At 44.4% G+C, this 20,048-nt stretch overlaps 1 protein-coding gene across 1 annotated transcript in view; it reads right to left on the bottom strand.

Annotated features, from left to right (window-relative positions):
* Positions 1–20,048, bottom strand: part of LOC146869280 (RNA helicase MOV-10-like) — a 283,487-nt gene that overhangs the window by 57,358 nt on the left and 206,081 nt on the right. Inside the window, exons 14-15 of the mRNA XM_085633089.1 lie at positions 17,334–17,459; positions 14,562–14,650 (exon numbers count right to left, since the gene is read on the bottom strand). Of these exons, the coding sequence (XP_085489215.1) occupies positions 14,562–14,650; positions 17,334–17,459 (215 nt within the window). The remainder of the gene's footprint in view (positions 1–14,561; positions 14,651–17,333; positions 17,460–20,048) is intronic.

Raw genomic sequence — 20,048 nt, 5'->3', positions numbered from 1 at the left:
TGCTTGGGTCACGATGGTACTTAATTAGCAGTTTAGGAGAGTCTTCAGTGCGTCCTAGGTGTATGGTTGTAGAGTTGGCAGTTTCCTAGATAAGCAGTATCACTGTCTCTACACCCAAGCGGAGATGTATAGTATTTGGGACTACCCTAGTATAGTTACACAGGGACTTTAGTTGAGGGAGTGTGGGGCCAGCGGAGCCAGACTACGAGATCTCCCACGGAGAGAGTGTGTCAATTAATTTAGGAAGCCCCTTTCCTTTACCACCCTGAAATTAGGGGATAACTGCAGCACTACTCTTTAAGATAGACAGGTCCTAGATACTGCAGCCACCGAATGTAGAATGTGTAATAGGCTTCAGGCAGATAGGGCCTCCGACCCTGGATGGTCTGAGAGATTATACAATGTGTTGACACTAGGCAGGTAATCTGCCATAATAGTATTGAAATGGCGGATAATCCCTACTGGCGGATTCCAGTGGTGAGAGGGTGGAGTGGCAACATCCGCCCCTGTGTGTGAACCACTTGATTGCACTAGGCCACTTATTTGAATTGGGGAGGGGGGGGGGAGGGGGTAGGGTTCACCGATTGTGTCCAGTTGGGGTTGATGCAACGTGGGTGGGGGGGGGGGGGGTGATTAAGGGGTACTCTTTGTTGGAGTCATTGCTGAGATGGTACCATGACATACTTTCTAGACATTTGCCACATTTGTTGGAGGTTGACTTAGAGGTACACACATTGTTAACAACAGCTACCTGTAATCCTTAACAATGACACAGCAAGAAGGTCTACTAAGCAGATTCTTAACATGGAATGTCCGAGGCCTTAATAATTATCGCAAGGTGCGGAATGTGATTGCGTACCTTAAAGGACACGCAGTTGACTTACTCCAAAAACTCATTTGCCTACGGACAGCGCAATGTTAACACAAAAAGCACTGCAGGGTTCGTTTCATGCCTCGGGTTTTACTTCTCACGCCAGAGGGGTCCTCACATGGGTAAACCCGAAATCAGGATTCATAATTGTCCCAGAGGTGACGGATGTTGAAGGGAGGTACACTTTTTCCAGGTGTAGGGTAAAGGGGTTAGATATACGGGTTATTAATGTGTATGATCCAAATTACGACAACCCCCTCTTTTACAGGTCCCTATTTGCTTCTCCCAGTGTAGACGCAACGCTTCCACTATTAGTGGGAGGGGATTTTAATTGTGTACTCGACCCAACTCTAGAGCGTTCTGGGGTCCTGAGCGTCGCACGTCTGCCTCAGCAAAATTTATCACAGACACAACATTACGATTAGACATGGTAGATGTTTGGAGGGCGAGATTCCCGGAGCAAGGGGGGTACACACACTACTCTGCTCCACACAGACTTCATACGAGAATAGAATTCTGGCTTTTGTCGCGCAAAGTGTACTCTGAAATCAGGGACTATAAAATCCACCCTCGGACCCTTTCGGAACACTCCCCTGTGCTCTTGGTTCTGCGCAGCCTGCAGGGACGACCTGCCCAGTTTACCTGGAGGTTACCCCATATTAACTATTAGACATGGCATTCAGGGCTGAGATGACTGAGGCGATTGAGGACTTCTTTACGAATATAGACTCAGTGACACTTTTCCACGGTCTGAGAATATTTAAAGTCTATATTAGAGGGGTAGTTATATCTATATACTCTGGGGTGCTCCGTGCAATCAGGAATAGGCTAGAGCAGCTAAAGGAACGACTTGCTGAGCTGGAAACCGCTATGGGTCGCGATGGGGTAGAAGAGGGAGACGATAAATTGCAAAAAACAATTGCGGAATATCATGAGACCGCAGATAATGAAGTTCAGCATATGGGGAAATACACAGTTGCGAAAAGCTATGGTGAGGGGGAGCGACCGGGTGCCACCCTTGCGGCACTACTAAGGAACAGAAGAGAGGCGTCGTCCATAACAGCTATACGATCAGATGAGGGTGAGATGTTAGTTGAAGGCATTGCCAACCAATTTAAGCAGTACTTTGACTTCCTATATCGCTCCCGCCCCCTGGCAGAGGACAGCGCGATCCGGGATTATTTGGAGCACATAAAATTACCCTGGCTCACTAATGAACACCGCGAGTACCTGATGCGTCCGCTTGAAGTCTGGGAAATACAAGAGGCATTACGACATATGAGATCTGGCAGTGCACCGGGACAGGATGGCCTGCTGGTGGCCTTTTATAAAGAATTTGCAGATCTTCTCATTCCGCACTTGGCTACGCTTTTCAAGGAGCTGTACGAGTCTGGGGAACTGCCTCCAACAATGAGGGAGGCTATGATAGTTACCATTCTCGAGCCCGGTAAACCACCAGAGGAGTGCCCTTCTTACCGCCCATTGTCGCTATTGAATGTGGACACTAAAATCTATGCCAAAATATTGGCATATCGTCTTGCTCCTCTAGTCCCAAGTCTGGCCAGTACAGAACAGGCGGGATTTGTCCCGGGTCGCAAACTCTCATACAACCTGCGCACATTCTTTGGTACTCTTCAACATGTTAACCCTGATGTAAAGGCCACCGTGATATTCCTGGACGCTGAAAAAGCATTTGACTCTATAGAATGGCTGTTTTAAGAGCAGTCCTGAAAAGGATGGGTGTGGGTGGAGTTTTCTTGAACTTAGTCGCTGTATTATACAATTCGCCTACTGCAAGAATACGCATTGGAGATATGGTCACTGCCCCAGTAAGAATTTCAAGGGGCACTAGACGGGGCTGCCCACTGTCGCCCTTCCTATATGCCATAGTTGCAGAACCCCTTGCATGCGCCCTGGGAGAATATCATGGATTCCGCGGGATACGCTTCCCTAAATACAACTTAATTGCATCATTCTATGCTGATGATACGTTGCTCTACATCAGTGACCCGGAGGTCAATCTGTCCCTGGTGCTGAGGGAGGTTGTTCGGTTTGGCATGTTATCGGGCTTAAGAATTAAGTGGACTAAATCCATAATTTTCTCATTGACCCCTTCCACTACACCCTTTGAACTAGAGTTCCCATTGACCTGAACTACTGAGCCAGTCCGCTATTTGGGAATACAAATTCATACAGACCCGGAGATAGTTTTTAGGGAAAACTATGGGAGGGCAGTTACCAAACTAGAGGAAGACGTTGAGCAGTGGGTATGTCTGCCTATCTCACTGTTCGGGCGGATATCGCTGATGAAAATGGTGGTATTACTGCGGTTTTTATTTTTGTTTTTAAACATTCTATGGTCTTATCAGCTTATTTCCTTAAAACCATCACCTCTACACTGACTAAACTTGTGTGGGTTGGAAAGCAGCCAAGGGTGCAATGGGAGGTCCTCACTATACCTTGCTATCTGGGGGGGTTGGGAGCACCTGACTTGGATCTGTATTAAGGGTAGCAAAGAGCACACATGCCTTTCATTGGATACATCAGACTCTAGAGCCGCCGCATCTGCATATCGAAAAGGTGGGGGTCACTCCACTGGACCTCCCTTCCAGTCTATTTCTGTCCCCAGATCGTCATACAGGAAATCTTGATTCCATCAATTCCACGGTACATGCGTGACATGACTTGGTCAAGAGACAAGACTGTTATGTGCTATATTCTCCATTGACTCCACAGGAATGGTGTGCCTGGCTCCCTATATGCAGGGATCACGCAGTGCTCAAGGCACTGCAGACTTTGAGCATCAAGGAGGCGGGAGACCGCTTCCTGGAAGGGAAAGTTCGAACGTGGGAGTAGGCAGCTCCGGAAGGCATAGTGGTCACCCCATTAGTGCAGTTCCAATACCATAGGGTGAGACAAGCTCTACACGAGATACTAGGAGACAACATGGCGGAGCCCCCGGAGGTGACCCCATTTACTCTCATACTAAAAGCGGAAACCCCTGCTAAACTAGTATCCAGTTTCTATAGTGTTATTTAGGCATATCGTACAAACTCCTACACAAAATCTAGGCTGGAGTGGCAAAGGGACTTGGGCATGAATATAGATGATGATATTTGGAGAATTAGTGGTGAGGCAACTCGACGGGTGTCTCTAAACGGCCGTTATGTTATGTTGTTACATAGTTTATAAAGCGCATGAATCACCCCCGAAGGGGTCTCTCAGCGCTTGCCACCCTGAGCTGGTGTGCTGTGATATTATTGTTCCGAGAAGAGTGGTTTTCAAAGATTTTCTAAATTCAAGATAGTCGGAGCATTGTCTGAGTGAAAGGGGAAGTTGATTACAAACCGAAGGGGCTTGGTAGGAGAAAGATCTACCGCCCAAACGCGATCTCTTAATCCTCGGGATGATTAACAGCGATTTAGAACCAGACCTTAGATCTCGGTTGGGGATGTACCAATGGAGCCTTTCAGTCAGGTATGAAGGGCCGGAGCCCCACAGTGCTTTGTGGGTCAGGCAGCAAAGTTTGAACTTGACTCTTTTCTTCACTGGTAACCAATGCAGTTGCCGTAGCAGCGGGGTAGATGTCGATCTGCTGGGAGCTTTAGTGACCAGTCGTGCTGCGGTATTTTGCACCACTTGTAGACGACTGAGAGTAGATTCATTAGAAGCGACCATTAGTGAGTTACAATAATCAAGTTTGTTTAATACCAGGGCCTGGACCAGTGTCCTGCGGAAAAGATCAGGGAGGTATGACAAGGCCTTCTTCAAAAGACGCAGAGTGAAGAAACATGTACTAACGGTGGAAGAGACATGATCCTTCATGGACAAGGCCTGGTCAAGGCGGACGCCCAGATTTTTTACTGTGGCCTTAGGCACTGGGACGGGTCCCAGCTCAGTAGGCCACCAGGTTGGAGACCACAGAATAGAGGCCTCTCCAAAGAGGACGATTTCAGTTTTATTGGCATTCAGCTGTAAAAAGTTACTGCACATCCATTCCGAGATGACCAGCATGCCTTGGGAAAAACGGGTTTGAGCAGAAGGAGAGGTTTTATCAAATGGAAAGATAAGTTGGGTGTCATCCGCATAGGAAAAGGGGATGAACCCAAGAGATCTTAGGAGAGAGGCAAGGGGGGCCACGTAGATATTAAACAGTGTAGGGCTCAAACAAGAGCCCTGTGGCACACCCTTGGTCAAACACTTGGTGGCGGAGCGGAAGGGACCGAGGTTCAGGGTTTGTGTACGGTCAGTAAGAAAACTGGTAATCCAGCTAAGCGCCGTACCTCCTAATCCTGCCTCTCTTAATCTTTTGAGCAGGGTCTGATGGTTGACCGTATCAAACGCAGCAGAGAGATCTAAAAGGACCAAGATGGCAGACTGTCCCTGATCTAACGTGCGTCTGATACAGTCGGTTACAGCAACCAAGGCCGTCTCAGTGCTGTAATTAGCACGGAATCCTGATTGTGACGGATCCAGGTAGCCTGTTGTTTCAATATGGATAGAGATGTGTTTGTTCACATATTTCTCAAGAACCTTGCTCAAATATGGCAGAAGGGAGATAGGGCGAAGGTTGGCGAGATCGTCCATAGGAAGCTTGTTATTTTTCCGTAGGGGGATAACCTGTGCAGCTTTCCAAGAGAGGGGGACTAGGCCCGAGCTTAGAGAGGAATTAAACAGCATGGTAGCAGAATCCGTAAGTGCGGCCGCAAGAGATGCTCCCAATCTTGCAGGCATAACATCTACCGGGGAGCCCGATATGACATTATGTAATAAGGTAGTCGTCTCCTCCCGTAGAATAAGTGGGAAAGACATCAGAGGAGGAGGATTGACAGTAAAAGGTTTAACAGTGTCATCCACCATTGAGGAGTGGCCGGTACTGGCAAATTTATCATAGATAGTGTCGATTTTTTGGATGAGAAAAGAGCTAATTTTATTGCAGAGAGCTTGGGAGTGCAAATTGTCCAGATCACAGGCTTTAGGGCAGGTGAAATCTTTCAAGATTTGGTGAAGAAGTTTCGGCGCATTGCCTGCTAATCTCAATTGCGTAGCTATATATAATCGGCGTGCAAGTTTAATTTCTTTGTGATAAAATGATAAAGCTACTCTAAAATTTGCTTTATCAGTGTCTAGGTTGGAGCGACGCCACTTTCTTTCGAGGTTTTTGCATTTGCTTTTCGTTAAACGCAATTCCGGGGTGAACCACACCGCCAAATTATTCCTGGGGGCTTTGGAACAAGTCTTTACAGGGGCGATTGAGTTGATAGCCGATAAAACAGTGGTGTTAAAAAGAGTAAGATTATCTTCTATATTGTTGATCGGAGCGAGCCTAGGGGGTGTGAAGGCTGATGCAAAAGACTCCGAGTTAATTTTAGACCATTGTCTATAGGGGAATTGAATATGTGCTGCCGGAATAGAAGGTGTAGGGGAGTGCTCCACTTGGAAATTAATAAGGGCATGATCGGACCAGCATAGAGGACGGGGGGATTGACAAATAATCCGGACAGAGTTTGAGAGAATAATATCTATAGTATGGCCGGCCGTATGTGTAGGGCCCTCGTTCTTTTTGATGAGGTGAAGGGTAGCCATGTCAGAAGTAAAGGCTGCTACTTCGGGCAGCAAAGGATTCTCGCAATGTATATTAAAATCGCCTAGTAATAGAAAATTCTCCGTCGCAATCATATGTGGGGCAATTAATTCCATTAATTGGGCGGAGAAATCCTTTATAGGGCCAGGAGGGCGATATACCAATGCCCCCTTCCAGGAGTCGTGGGTGACCGTATCCACGACTAACTAATCCATTTCAAATATTTACAAAGAGTTTACTATACCCCAGAAAGGCTATTTTGCTATGGGTTGCGGGAGACTGTCGAATGTGAGAGATGCAAGAAGTGCCCGGCGGATTTCATGCACATAGCTTGGCAATGTCTGATAATCACCAAGTTCTGGGAAAAGGTATTCCAAACACTAAGTGACATTACAGAGGTCCCTATGCTCCCAGATCCATTAGTTGCTTTGCTAGGCTATACTAAGAAGATAAAAAAGCGTATCAGACGCTTGATTGAAATGGGGGTGCTAACAGCAAAACGCAGATTAGCCATGCACTGGTCGCGCGGCCCGCCTCCCACAGTACAGGAATGGTCACAGGATATGCTGTATTGTAATACGCAGACGGAACTGTACAGTAAGTTGCTTCCCCCCCACAGTCGTCCTAAGAACTTCTCGGGATTATACCAAACATATCTTGCTGGGAAGTCCCTCTCGACCATAGACGCTACGCCCCGCGCGAAGAACACCTTGGGGTAAATGTTACTGTTATTTGATAAATGTGATACTGACGTATGTAACAAACCTGCTTAACCTTCCTGTTGTAAATGTACTCTGGGTGTGATTGAACTGTGGTGCTATGTCCACTGAACGACTCCTCTATGGCTCCATTTAGTTAGAAAATAGTTTGCATTACTTTTTCTTTTAGTAGGCTCACAAGTCCATGCTTCAAGTTGGTGCATCTTGTAATGGTTGTATTTGCTATGAACCACCCTTTGGAAGCAAAACCTGTTTTTATTGTAATGCATGACCTATTAAATGCAACAATAATAAAAAAAAAACCTTTAAAATGAGGCCCACAATGTGAGAAAACGAAATGCCATTTTAATTGATTTAGAAAGCCATCCATGAAAGTGTGGCAAATTCAAAAGATAGAACACAAGAAAGTGAAGTTTGAGAGTGTCACTTCCATTCTTGAAAAATTCATCAAAGGCACAAAGAACAAGCATTTGCAATGCAATAGGTCTCGCATTTACGAGAGTTTGAGCTATTGACATTGCAAATAATGCCTTGCATTTTTGTTTTCGTTTTTAAAACATAAATAAAAAGGCATTGTCATTTACAATGCCAATAGCTTACACTCGCATGAATGCGAGACCTATTGCATTACACATGCTTGTTTGGTATAGTTTTATAGCTCACACTCGGCCTAAGGACATTAGAGCGCTTAACAGAAACTGACATACCGAGACAAAACATACACATTTTCAAACCTTTTTGGGCACGGGGAGATTAAGTGATTTGCCCAGAATCACACGACTTTGAGCAGAAGCCAGGATGTTGTCCCGCTTCAAAGTCAGCAGTGCTTACCACTAGGCCACATCCCTTTTGCCGTGTCTGCATGCTGACTGATACACAAAACGAACATGTGGCATGCAAAACGTGGGTATATCGTGTGTGCAGTCTACCCAGATTACTGCATAGTGACCGGTACAAGGGGACGTGTGAAGAGCAGAATGGCGCGCATTGCCCGGTTACTGCAGGTCGACTAGTATACCAACATCACAGACCTACATTGCAGACGTATATACCTAGGCATTGTTCTGTTATCACTGCATGCTGATTGGCGGAAAAAAATTGAAATATGAAGCGCAGAACCTGTTCACATGTTTGCTTTACTTTTATTACAGCATTCTGGATGGCACACTGCACTTTCTTTCGAAGGGTAGAGCGCTGTGCATTGTAAGGTTTTTTTCTGCATGCCCGGTGACACGAAAGCAAATGCGAATTGCAGAAAGTTGTTCTTATGCATTGGTCTTTTACAACTGCAAGCTGGCAGGTACCCAACACAGGATTGAAGCACACCGGAAGGGCTGCGTGTGGATGCAGTGCTGAACTAACAGGGGCTGCTGCAAGGTGTGGCTGAGATGCAGTGACGGAGATGAGTGCACACAGTGTACGCGTGCTCTGGAATTGAAGGAGGTGCTTCAAGTCAGGACTGGTCTCGGCCCTGCAACCGCAGGGCGGGGCTTCAGGCCAGACATAATCGCACTTTGGCAGGTACATACTGACCCTCCGCTCCGAAACAGCGGGGGGCGCTGCAGGTGAGAACTGAGGTGAGTGTCGATGGCAAGATGCTGGCATGGTAAGTGGGGCTGTAGGACAGACCCGGGTGTAGGGGGCTGGAGGGTGTCATTAAACCTGTAGGGTGTTAGTACAGCTGATGTCTCAGAGTGAGATTAAGTCAAAGTGATACAAATGTCAAGACTTGTGTGCTACGCATTAAAAATATGTTCCCTAGGACTGCTATAACTATTACTATAGAGTTTTTTTGGGAGCTGAGGCTGCAAATGTGATTCTCTAGCTCAATATAAGCAATGAATGAAAATTTGAGTTATCAGCATAGTAGTTTTGCACATCAATGCTTAAAGAAAACATGGCTTAAATTACACAGTTTTAGGGACTAATGGCTTCATTATTATTATTATTAGAGTTTGAGGCTATGCGTTCAGAAATCTAAATGCTATCGCAGCCCAACAATTCAACTTCTAGTGTATCAGAGCTTAAAAGCAAAAGACCCACCAATGGATTGCTAGTTTTACAGGATAGGAGTTGAATGGCATTTAAGATGAAAACCATATGATATGATGGCTGAGTAGTCTCAGTGCTATACATTTCATTTATTTAGTTTCATACAGCACTGTACGTGCCATCAGGACTAGTCCACAAGTTCAAAATTAGGGCCTAGAAGGAGTCTACGTCTACAAGGCATGACTACTATCCGATATCGTGCTCATGACACCATCAAGTCTTAGTCAAAGGATAGTTTAGGTTTTTAGTAGTTTCCAGAAGCACATATAGTCTATTTATTTACCTGACTTGTAGAGAGCATAGCTACCTAAAAAAACAACCAGCATTTCCAAAAGCCAAGCATGATTGTTAAAGACGTGTTAACATCCATGTTTTGAGCAATTCGCCGAAAGCTGTAAGTGATTTGCAGACTGTTTCAAAACTTGGGTCCCAGATATGCAAATGCCCGACCACCACGACGGGTTCTGTTGATTTTGGGAATTATGCAAGCTCCTGATGGCTAGAGCGAAACGAGTGTTAAGGTGTATACCAAGTATACCAATGTTTCTGTCCTTGAGGCTCTTGGCTTTAGATTAATCGGATCAGACTAACTTGATGACCACAGGGTCTCTCAAAGTGTATTGATTTATAGCGCAAGTCACACACTTTCCTAGGGCATTTTGGGGCTTAAATGGTCCAGACTCTCAAAGACCTCACTCAACATAGTTTGGTCGTCTGGCTGGTATGTCGGCTTAAATGATCTTAAGTATCAAAGTGCAAGTATTTCATTTCTCAGAAGCCCAATGCGTCTAAAGGGACAAGGATCTAATAGTTTGAAAGCACATATGCCTCAAAAGCTTTGGTGATCCGTGGTTGTCAGGTCTTAGAGTGAACCATATGATTTATTACTATAAATTTCAGGCTTGTCAGGACAAGATATTGCGGGTCTTAGACCATGCAGTCACAGAACTCGCGGTTGACTTTTAAATAACAGACGATGGCCTCTTCTTTTTATGGGACTTTAGTTTCACAGTTTTAACCTTAGTCAAAGGATTCTGTTTTTGAGTCCGAAGCTTCAAATGGGCTTAATATCACTAGAACTCGGCAGGCCAACAGCTTTAGAAACAATCTTAGGTCGAATCTTAAAACTTGGATGTCTCATCGATTTACGTACTCCTGTCTCACTTACGTTTTGGCTAGTGCTTTCAAGGGAAATACAGAAGTGCAGGTACTCACTATTAAGTGAAGTGCCGATACTCTACCATTAGATATACTGCAGTAGTGCTGTAAAGTGCAGGTATTCTCCCTTTCAAATTAAAAAAGTGCAGGTACTTGGTACCGGACAGTACCTGCCAATTTGAAGCACTGGTTTAGGCATACGATTAATGATTGTAAGGCACAAAACATCGCATACCTAAAGACTGGAGGTTCTTAGCAGCAAAAACCCTGCGCTGGATTCTTGGGCCTTAAGGCCTCCGGACTTTCAGTGCTCTATGTTCTGGGAAGGGGTATAGGGATGGATAAAAGGTGTGAGGGTCGCGGCGGCGCACAGGTAGATCTCACTGGCTGTTTGCAGGATCTCACGGCGCAGACCGCTCGTGTAGTCGGTGAGCTCCTCCAGGCTCCGCTAGCTGTGCTGTCCGTGGCCCGAAAACTTGTGCAGCACCTTCTCCAGCTCCCGCTCCACCGTCACCCACTAGTCCATGGTGGGCTCCGGCAAGGGGAGGGGCCGGCGGTGCCTGCGCCGTGCCAGGGACCTCGCGGGGGCTCTCGCAGTCTCCCTGCACCTCGCTATGGCTCATAAGTGTTTCATGCTTCCCTGTGGGGAACACGAGGGAGGAGAGTGGGGCCTCGTGCAGCACCGAGTGATGCCTTGCGGGGGGGAGCAGACGGCCTCGCGCACTGTCTAGCGACGAGTCTCTCGAGCGGGGCCTGTGTCTCGTGTGTTCTGTGATGAAAACTGTCTCACGCGTGCCGTGACTGAGCAATTGCCGTGTTATTGTTTTCACAGATGAGAGATGGGGCTGAGTTCCAAGTTGACCTGCTTAGTTTGGACAAAATCATTCTCGCGTCTTTTAGGGTGACAACCGATAGGAACATGGATAAGACAACTTTTGGAGTTGCATTGGGAAGCTGAAATGTAAATCATAAAGAAACCGGCAGCGCAAAAGACCCACAGTTCGTTCTCTTCACGTGCAATACTGCATGACGTGAAACACCCCTCCAGTTCCATTTATGTGCCACGGTCCATAAACTACGCCCTCACGGAAGTTTGTCCATTGAAACAGTCCTCGTGAACTAAACTCTGCACACACAGCTCAGCGGCAGGGAATCAGCTGACCCGGGGAGAGGCACAGCTGAGATAAACCATAAATCTGGGCGCGCACCAAAGCAGAATAAAAAAATAAATAGTGCTTACTGACTAAATGAAGGACACAGTATAATGCCGCAAGTAAAAGATCCAGTCCTGATGGGCAGTCCCAAAAGGAGACGGGCGGTAACAAGGAGGGACTAAGAAGCCTCATTTTCAATCGGAAGCCAGCGTTTACCATGGACGATGACGCCAGCCAATGAAAAATATGGTCGGGGCTTCCACTCTACTTCTAAAACATACCCTGCTGCAATATGCCTCGCAGAGTGAGCAGCGCATGCGTGCTGCAACGCTAGGCGAGACCTAAGAATGTAAAGTTTACCCATGGGTGTAGCAGACATTCCTACCGTCACTGTCCCAAACAGAACCTGGCCAGTTCCTTTTCATGAACCTTGGGGTGTCTCTCTGTCCTTATACAAATGATGCACATTGGTCCCACGCACGCTGCCAACTAGCTTAACGCTCGTAAGCACAGCGCTTTTTCCTGCTTCCTAAATGTCGTTAGTGAGCTGTGCATTCCCACGTAGAAGAATGTTGAGAATAGACGTTTCTAGATAAACAGGATTTTACTGACTGAAAGAGTTATATTTAGAATCCTGATTGTGCTGGCAAAGTTTGTTTTGTTAAACATGAGTAGAGAAGAGATTAAGAATTCTTAGTATCATTCTCGAGTTTTTAAGGGAGTGCTTTGTGTGCACCATCTCGTTTTTAAAACAGAGCGCACATTGTGTCAATGTATTACAAATGACCGGAGCTGCGTTGGTAGTTTACATAGCGGTTCAACATGGCAGAAGTTAGCACAATGAAACCCACATTCAATTCAAGGCCCGTGATTTTATCGCTGGTTTAAATTGCTGAATTTGGATGCAAATGTACTGTTTAAGTTCACTGCAGAGGATATTGATCATGGTTTTCTTTATGTGACAGAGGCACGAAGAGGAATAGAGAAAAGTTGCGCATTTCAGTGTGGTAGAATTGTAAAATTTCACTTTTAACTGAGAATAATTCAGAATCCATTTTGAGATGGGTCGGGTATTCTTCTCCGGTAGCACCGAAGAAAGTGCCAAGCTGAAGAAGGTGTGCGCACTGTGAGGTAACTTCGATATGCAAATGAACCGGTTTAAAACCCCAGTAGATGTTTGAAGACCCCTAGCTTCACCAATCTTGGCTTAGAAATGAATGGGCAGCTCTAAACTGGAGTATAAACCTGACCAATCCTAGATTAAAAAGTACACAAAGAGGGTTGGGAAAAATGACAACTGGGAGAATAATAGATCCACAAGTATATATGGGTGAGAGAGTGAGGGCCGGCCAGAAAAGAGTGGACTTCCAAGAATTTGAAATAAAGTAAAGCAGAGGGGGAGGGTAAAATTAAGCTGCCCAGTTTAATCATCCAGGTAGAACAATAATATGCAACTTTGAAACCGAGCAAACAAAAAGCTCTTGGTCTATCCATATTTTACCAGAAAGCCCACATACCTTGAAGCTTGCGCATGGCTTCCAAGCCCACAAGCAGCCCGGTGCCCGTTGCTCCTGGTTCCTTCAAGATCACCCAGGCTCAGAGTGCTAAACTGTGCAATCCCAATGCAGAAACACCACAAATGAAGGTGGCAGGTGTGAGTGCGCCATTGTCTTAGATCAACATGAGCGAGGCAGCCAGACTGCAGGGAGGGGGCGGTGTGAATCTCGAGACAATAGGATCATGGAGACGAGATTCAATATGGCATTTAAAAATACAGTCAGTGAGAAAGGACTTGCCCCATAAAGGGAGTTGGTGATCACAAGTTAAGAAAAACATGTCAATTTGTTAAAATGTCAGTACAAAACAGAATACTGAAGAAATACGAATGCAGTAGTAGTGTCTCACTAAATCAACCAAAGTACAATGAAAAGCATTGCGATGAAGGCAATCCGTCACAGGACTCTGCAATAATGAGCAAAATCAGGAAAATAAGACTAGGTTTTATATGTGCAGCAAATCAATAGCAAAAGGGACGGCATCCCTAGTAAAAACTGCAAGCCGTACATCTCACCTCCAAATCCAAGGGTTTATATGGTCAATTTCAAGATAGAAAATTACAGAAACTGCTACGTCAGCATGGGGGGAGCAAAAATATTATTTTTGCAGAAAATCACAAAACGTCATTTAAAAACGTCATATAAACCTACCATGTCAACACTATCACACTCAATGACTATTGATCGCCCATTATAACAGACTGTCATGGGGGGGGGGGGGCTGTCATTTGGGAGGGGTGATTGAATGCAATATAGTCTGCTAGCAGGAAGAGATTTGAAAAGTAGCAAAAACTTCCTCCAGAGAGTTCTTTGAGAACATGTCATTCAAAACAAATAGTGCATATCTTGGTGTGTTCGGTGTCAATAGCAAAATAAATAAAACACACAATGTTTAAAGTCAGCAGCCTGGTTTACAAACATGAATTCGAGGCCTAACTGAGTCCTAGATTAGACTTGGCCAGAAAACACATTGAAACACACCCTAAAGATTTCCTTTCAAATTTTAATAGTTCCATGTAAATGTACAGATATAATTAAAATGTGGAAAGTTACACACAGGTGTGAATGAAATGCGAAGGTGGCCAGTGTTGTAGGGGGAACAATCCAATATACTAAACACTCAAGCAACACACTATTGCCTTCCAATTGCGCTTCAAGCACACACCCTGAATTCTTCAGGCTACGCAGTGTTTTGCCATATACGCATACATATATCTGAGAGAGTTTGGGATAAAGGCACTGATGAAGCAGCAGGTATGTTTGTTAAAGATGGAGTGATCATAAAAGGTCAAGAAAAATCACTGTGTCAAGTACAGTAAGTAAGACTTACCTGAGGTCAAGGTTTTAAGGTTAGTCTGCTAATGCTGCCAGGGCAAACCCTATTGCTATTGTTGACACACACTTAAATGAAAAGGTGTAGATTATCCACACATTAAGAAGTTGGAAAAAATGATTATTGGTATTTACCTGGACCAGTTGGGATCCTTGTCTAGTATAATGGGATTTCCCACCACTATCAAGAGGGCCTTTGCTCTGGTTATTGCAACGTTAAACCTCTGCAGAAAGAGAAGGATACAAAAAGACCAAGCCATTACGTTCTTGATTGGTGAAATAGACTATTTTCCACAAATAGCAGCTCTAGAACTACTCTTCCTGTCTGCACGTATTTCACCCTTAACAAGAATCTAGTGCGTTTTTTGCAATATCATACGTTCATTAAAACTCACGGTCTAGGTCTGGTCAGTTTGGTGGGAACAGACCGGCAGACACCATCACTGAACGAAGCTCTGACCACCTAATCCAATAAGCCAACACCAGCAAGCCATTCTGGGATTCATCATCATCTCATCAAACTTTTGTCAGAAACTGAACTATGAGATTACCAAAATGTTGTTCCTCAGCTGTTCCAGCGTGCATCTATTTCAACTTATAGACCTCTGGTCAACTTCGCTTGCTGGGTAAAGCTTGGAACAGGAACAAACTGGGACTCGTTGCAATTTACTGCGTAGTGTGAACATCTTTTCTCCATTCGAGTACATTGCAGGGCCATGCAATGCAACTTTCCAAAGACTTACCATTAATACCACTGAACTCCAGATTTTATTTCTGCATTAGACAACTTTCCATGAATGGAAAATTAGGAATGGGGATAGTACTGCAAAAAGCTGCGACTTATTTAAGAAGTAAGGCATAGTCTCTCCTAGGAAATCTAGTAAAATGAGCAAACACAGATGTCCTCGCACATGAACTTTTTTCATTCCTCCGGGCATTGTTTGTAGCAGCTTTTTTTAAATAAGTGTTGAGTACATTGCATCCACACCTCAGAATAGCGGCGCGCAGTGCTTCGGCAGCAGTTCTGCCAGTGGTCCTCATCTCTCTATGTATTCATCTGATAACTTCAAAAACCGCGCCTTCATCCACCACCATCACAAACCAAAACAAGATGATGCCATTATCAGAACTTCCAAATCAGCCATTCCAAGGCTGGATTTATTTGTTTTTTGAAAAAAGGAAAATCGAAAATCTGCAGTAGAAACCTTTAGCAAACAGTCAGCCCAATGGGCAGGTCATTGCTGCACTCATTGAAATGGAAGCGCCCAATGGCCAGGTCATTGCTGCACTCATTGAAATGGAAGCGCCCAATGGCCAGGTCATTGCTGCACTCATTGAAATGGAAGCGCCCAATGGCCAGGTCATTGCTGCACTCATTGAAATGGAAGCGCCCAATGGGCAGGTCATTGCTGCACTCATTGAAATGAAAGCCAGATGGCATGTCTTGTGCCACATCATGACTAAACCAGCTCGAGTCACCTTGTGCCTTACCAGCATTATTCACAAATGTTTCAAGATCACACAATTAAACACAAAAGAGATCAGCAACATATTTAGGTATACATAAATGGCGGTTACTGATTAGCATTGACACCAGTATGAACTGTAGAATGACCAGCACCATGATCCCCCAACAGTACCATACACCGCACCACTCCAAGTCAGACATGCTGCCTTAACCTCATTTATAACCACATAAAACCGCCGCTCCATCCCACGTTCAGACACCGATGTTGCGGCCATCGCTGTTCTGCAATCCATCTCACGCCTGCTTATTACGCCCCCTTGCTCTATTTTCCCTAATCCCGCACTGTTAAAGACCACCCACAGTTTTTTCGAAGAACAATTGTTGGATGTTTTCTCCCAATTTGCTATTTTTTTAGGTCTTGCCTACAGACACATTTAGACCTATTGTGTCCAGTAGCAAAACGTATAGCAGACCATGGGTCAGCCCATTGCTCGTGAATGGTTGGCTTTGTCAATCTCATTTGTTTGCTTCTGGTGTCTGTCTCTCCCTTGAAGAATATCTATGGTACAGTGTTCCTATTCGGATACATTGTATGCTTCCCCTGCTTACATTAAGGGAGCTACATTTGTCTTTCAGCACTCCATGGGACTACAAGTTTTGTTTGTGCTCTTTTCCATTTGCTACTTTCTCCTCACATGTCAGTGCCACAATGATCTCCATGTTGCTCCCCCAACTCGTCTTTTGCCTCCCCATACTCTCCCTGTCCTACAACACGCCACAGCCCACCACGGCCTCCCAATCTCCTCTGTTGCGCCTCTCTGCCTTGCATTGCTGGGCACTCTCTTCTAAATTGCTCATCTCATTCCAACTCTTGTCGCTCCCCTGCACAACATTTTTTTTCCTGGAGGACCAGCAGATGGAGTGTTCTACTAGGCGGCTCCTCTCTCTACAATGCCCTTTCACAGCTGCACGCTTTTTAGTTTACTGCCCAAAGATAGGCATTCTGAAGAGTGCATGATGCATGTGTGCACAAAGGTTATTATGCCAGAGCTAGCTTTTTTTACTTTGTTTTTGCCAATGCTGTTCAGCACGGATAACAAACATTGGTAAGGGCACACGGTTAGCCAATGCCTTTCAAAGGGAGGACATATTGGCTTTGACAATGCGGGTCACTTATTCCACCAGTTCTAGTAAAATTTCCCTCCAACATTAGTTACTTTAGATTTTTTTTCCTGTCTAATCCTCAAATACACTACCTCCCACTCCTTATAAACCATTTGCAGCCACGTCCTTAGCAGAATTTTAAAATAAGGTAACAACTTTGTGATTGAGAAGTAGCATGAATGCCTTTTAAAAAATGTTCTTTACTCTACTTTTCCTTTGAGAAAACACAGCTGAATACAAGTCCTCCGCTGCACAACCATGAGAGCCAGACTTACTTTGAGGTTTTTCAGAAATCCTAGATTAAAATCTGCATCGAGCTTGACATAGTCTGTGCAGCTCCGCACTGTGGATATAATGATCACCCTCCGTTCTTGACCTTGATACTCTTCCACTGACCCAACCTGAAAAAAAGAAAAAAGGACTACTTAAGACTTTTTAAAATGAGATGAATATAAATCCACAACAGCAAGGGGACATGAGGAAAGATGAAGAGGGAAAACAAAGCATTTGTACATTTTTATCAACAACTCTACACTAGGATCATGAACAGCTCCCTGATGACTGGAGAGATGCCACACCGTCTAAAACTCGGCCAAGTCAGCAACTCCTTAAAAAACCGGGAGCTGACCTGAATGACAACTTCAGAGCAGTCTCTAACCTTCCCTTCCTAGCCAAAGCCCTAGAAAGATGTGTCGTATCACAACTAAACCAACACTTCAACTATTACAAACTCCTAGACCCTCATCAGTCAGGCTTCAGAAAGGAATGCAGCACAGAAACCGCCATTCTGAACATAGTGGGTGACCTGCAAAAATCCCTGGACGCAGACTGATGCTGTCTGCTCCGACATACTCCTAGATCTATCGATGGCCTTCGACATGGTCAATCACAAGCTACTCTTGGATTTCCTCCAAAAGGGGATTGGAGCGGAAGGGGTGCTCCTTAGCTGGTTCACATCTTTTCTACAAAGCTGCTCCCAACAAATAAAAATAAGCAATCCGACCTCTGACACGATGCAAATCACCCAGGGTGTCGCCCAAGGCTCGGTCCTCCCGCCTACACTATTCAGTATCTACATGGAGCCCCTCACCATCATTCTCAACCAAGCAAACATACCCTTTCACCTATACACAAATGACACACAGCTCCATTTGGAAATCTCCTCACTAGACTACATGCACAGACAAAACGCCACTCTCAAAGAAGTCCAACACTGGCTAACTCGCAACCACCTAAAACTTAACCAAGATAAGGCAGAAATTCTACTCGTATCAAAGTCAGAGCAATGCCCCCCCAAATACGGGAATGGATGAAGTGATGTTTGGGATGAAGTACGGAGTGTGATGGATCCTATCTTGAATGACATCTGATCCTTTCGGTGTAAAAGATTGGTGGAATGTAGGCTAATTTCTTGTCTCTAACAACTAATTATGGACTTGGCAAGTGCGAGAATACCAGGGAAGGCTGGCAAGAATGTTGCCTCCTTCAATTCGAGATGGATACATTTGTCCTCCTTCCACAGTCCTCTGCTACCATGATTCATTCTACTTTGCTTAGGAGATTTAACTGGCAAAGAACAGATTTCGAAGTCAGGGCAGTGTGAGCGTGAACTGTTGGTTGCAAAGCAAAAAAATTGACAATTTAGAGAGAGATTCCAAGATTTCGGCTTCTTTATATAACATTATATAACATTAAGTGAAGCAATCCGAAACAAACTTACATGGTTTGTCTGCATTTTAAGTGTTTAGCTCCTCTTAGCGTATGCAAACCAAATGTCCTATAAAATAATTACTGCACTCTGTTAATCAGCCGGTCTTTTCTAAAGACTTTAGAAAGGTATTTCAGATGAACAGTGTTTTCCTCATGTGAGCAGTGTTGCAACAAGGAATAAGAACAGCACACAGATGATGTTAGACTTTGCACCATTGGCGTGGTTTTCCCCTAACATTTCGCCTTCAACCCTCCCATTTTACTTACTTACATGTCTCAGATCTGCCATTGTAACCTGTGTGTGCAGTTTTAAGTTGCAATTTCGACCTCGCAAAATAAATATTTTGCCACGCCCAAACATTTTTAAAAAATATATACAAGTCACCTCTAAGATAGGCCCTAGACAGCCCAGAGGGCAGGATGCAGTGTATTTAAGACGTTGGACATGTACATTTAACTTTTACATGTCCTGGTAGCAAAAAACTTACATTTGTTTTTCACTACTGCAAAGCCTATCCCTCCCATAGCAGGACATTAGAGTTACCTCAATATATTTCATAAGATGTAACTTTCAAATGAAACAGGTAATCAGGTCATATTTGGTGTCTTTGGAATTGTAATGAAAAATCCTCCTGTGGCAAAGTTCGATTTTAAATTACAACTTTGAAAATGCCACTTTTAGAAAGTTTGTATCAAGCAACAATATTCCAAATGGCATCAGTTTTTAGAAGATCTAATCTAGTTATTTTTACAATACAGTAAAGCATGTATTGTATGTACAACTTAATTAAAACACAAAGGAAGAAAGAAAAAATAAGATATAGCCAAACAAAATCTAGAATCAAAATGTATTCAATAGAACTTGTACATAGTTAGAAGCAGCATCAAATATGGTTCAAGAAAGTGCTCAATGTATAAAGTGAACACACAGTGCTCATGAGAATCAAGTGGACGGTACAAAATGAGACAAGAACAAAAGAGCAGTGAAAATAAACAAGTAATTTAATATTGCGCATGAATATAGATAAAGTCCAAAATATTAATATAATATCATTGCAAAATAAATAGCCTTTTTCAGCCATATGAGTGTCGACTGCGTTTCAACCTTCCAAACTTTAACAGGTCATCATCAGGATAGGACAAGCACAAAGAAAATGATTGCTGCTTGTATCCAAACTAAGGGTACTAAGAGGCTGCTTCCCAGTTTGTCCTGTAACGCCCTGAACGTCTCAGGATCGTTTAACAGACACGACAATGAGGACGCAACCACTTGTGAAGGG

Source organism: Triturus cristatus, chromosome 1_1 (genome assembly GCF_964204655.1).
Source record: "Triturus cristatus chromosome 1_1, aTriCri1.1, whole genome shotgun sequence".
Classification (NCBI taxonomy): domain Eukaryota; kingdom Metazoa; phylum Chordata; class Amphibia; order Caudata; family Salamandridae; genus Triturus; species Triturus cristatus.
The sequence above is the reverse complement of the archived record's forward strand: the minus strand, read 5'-3'. Positions and strand labels throughout refer to the sequence as shown.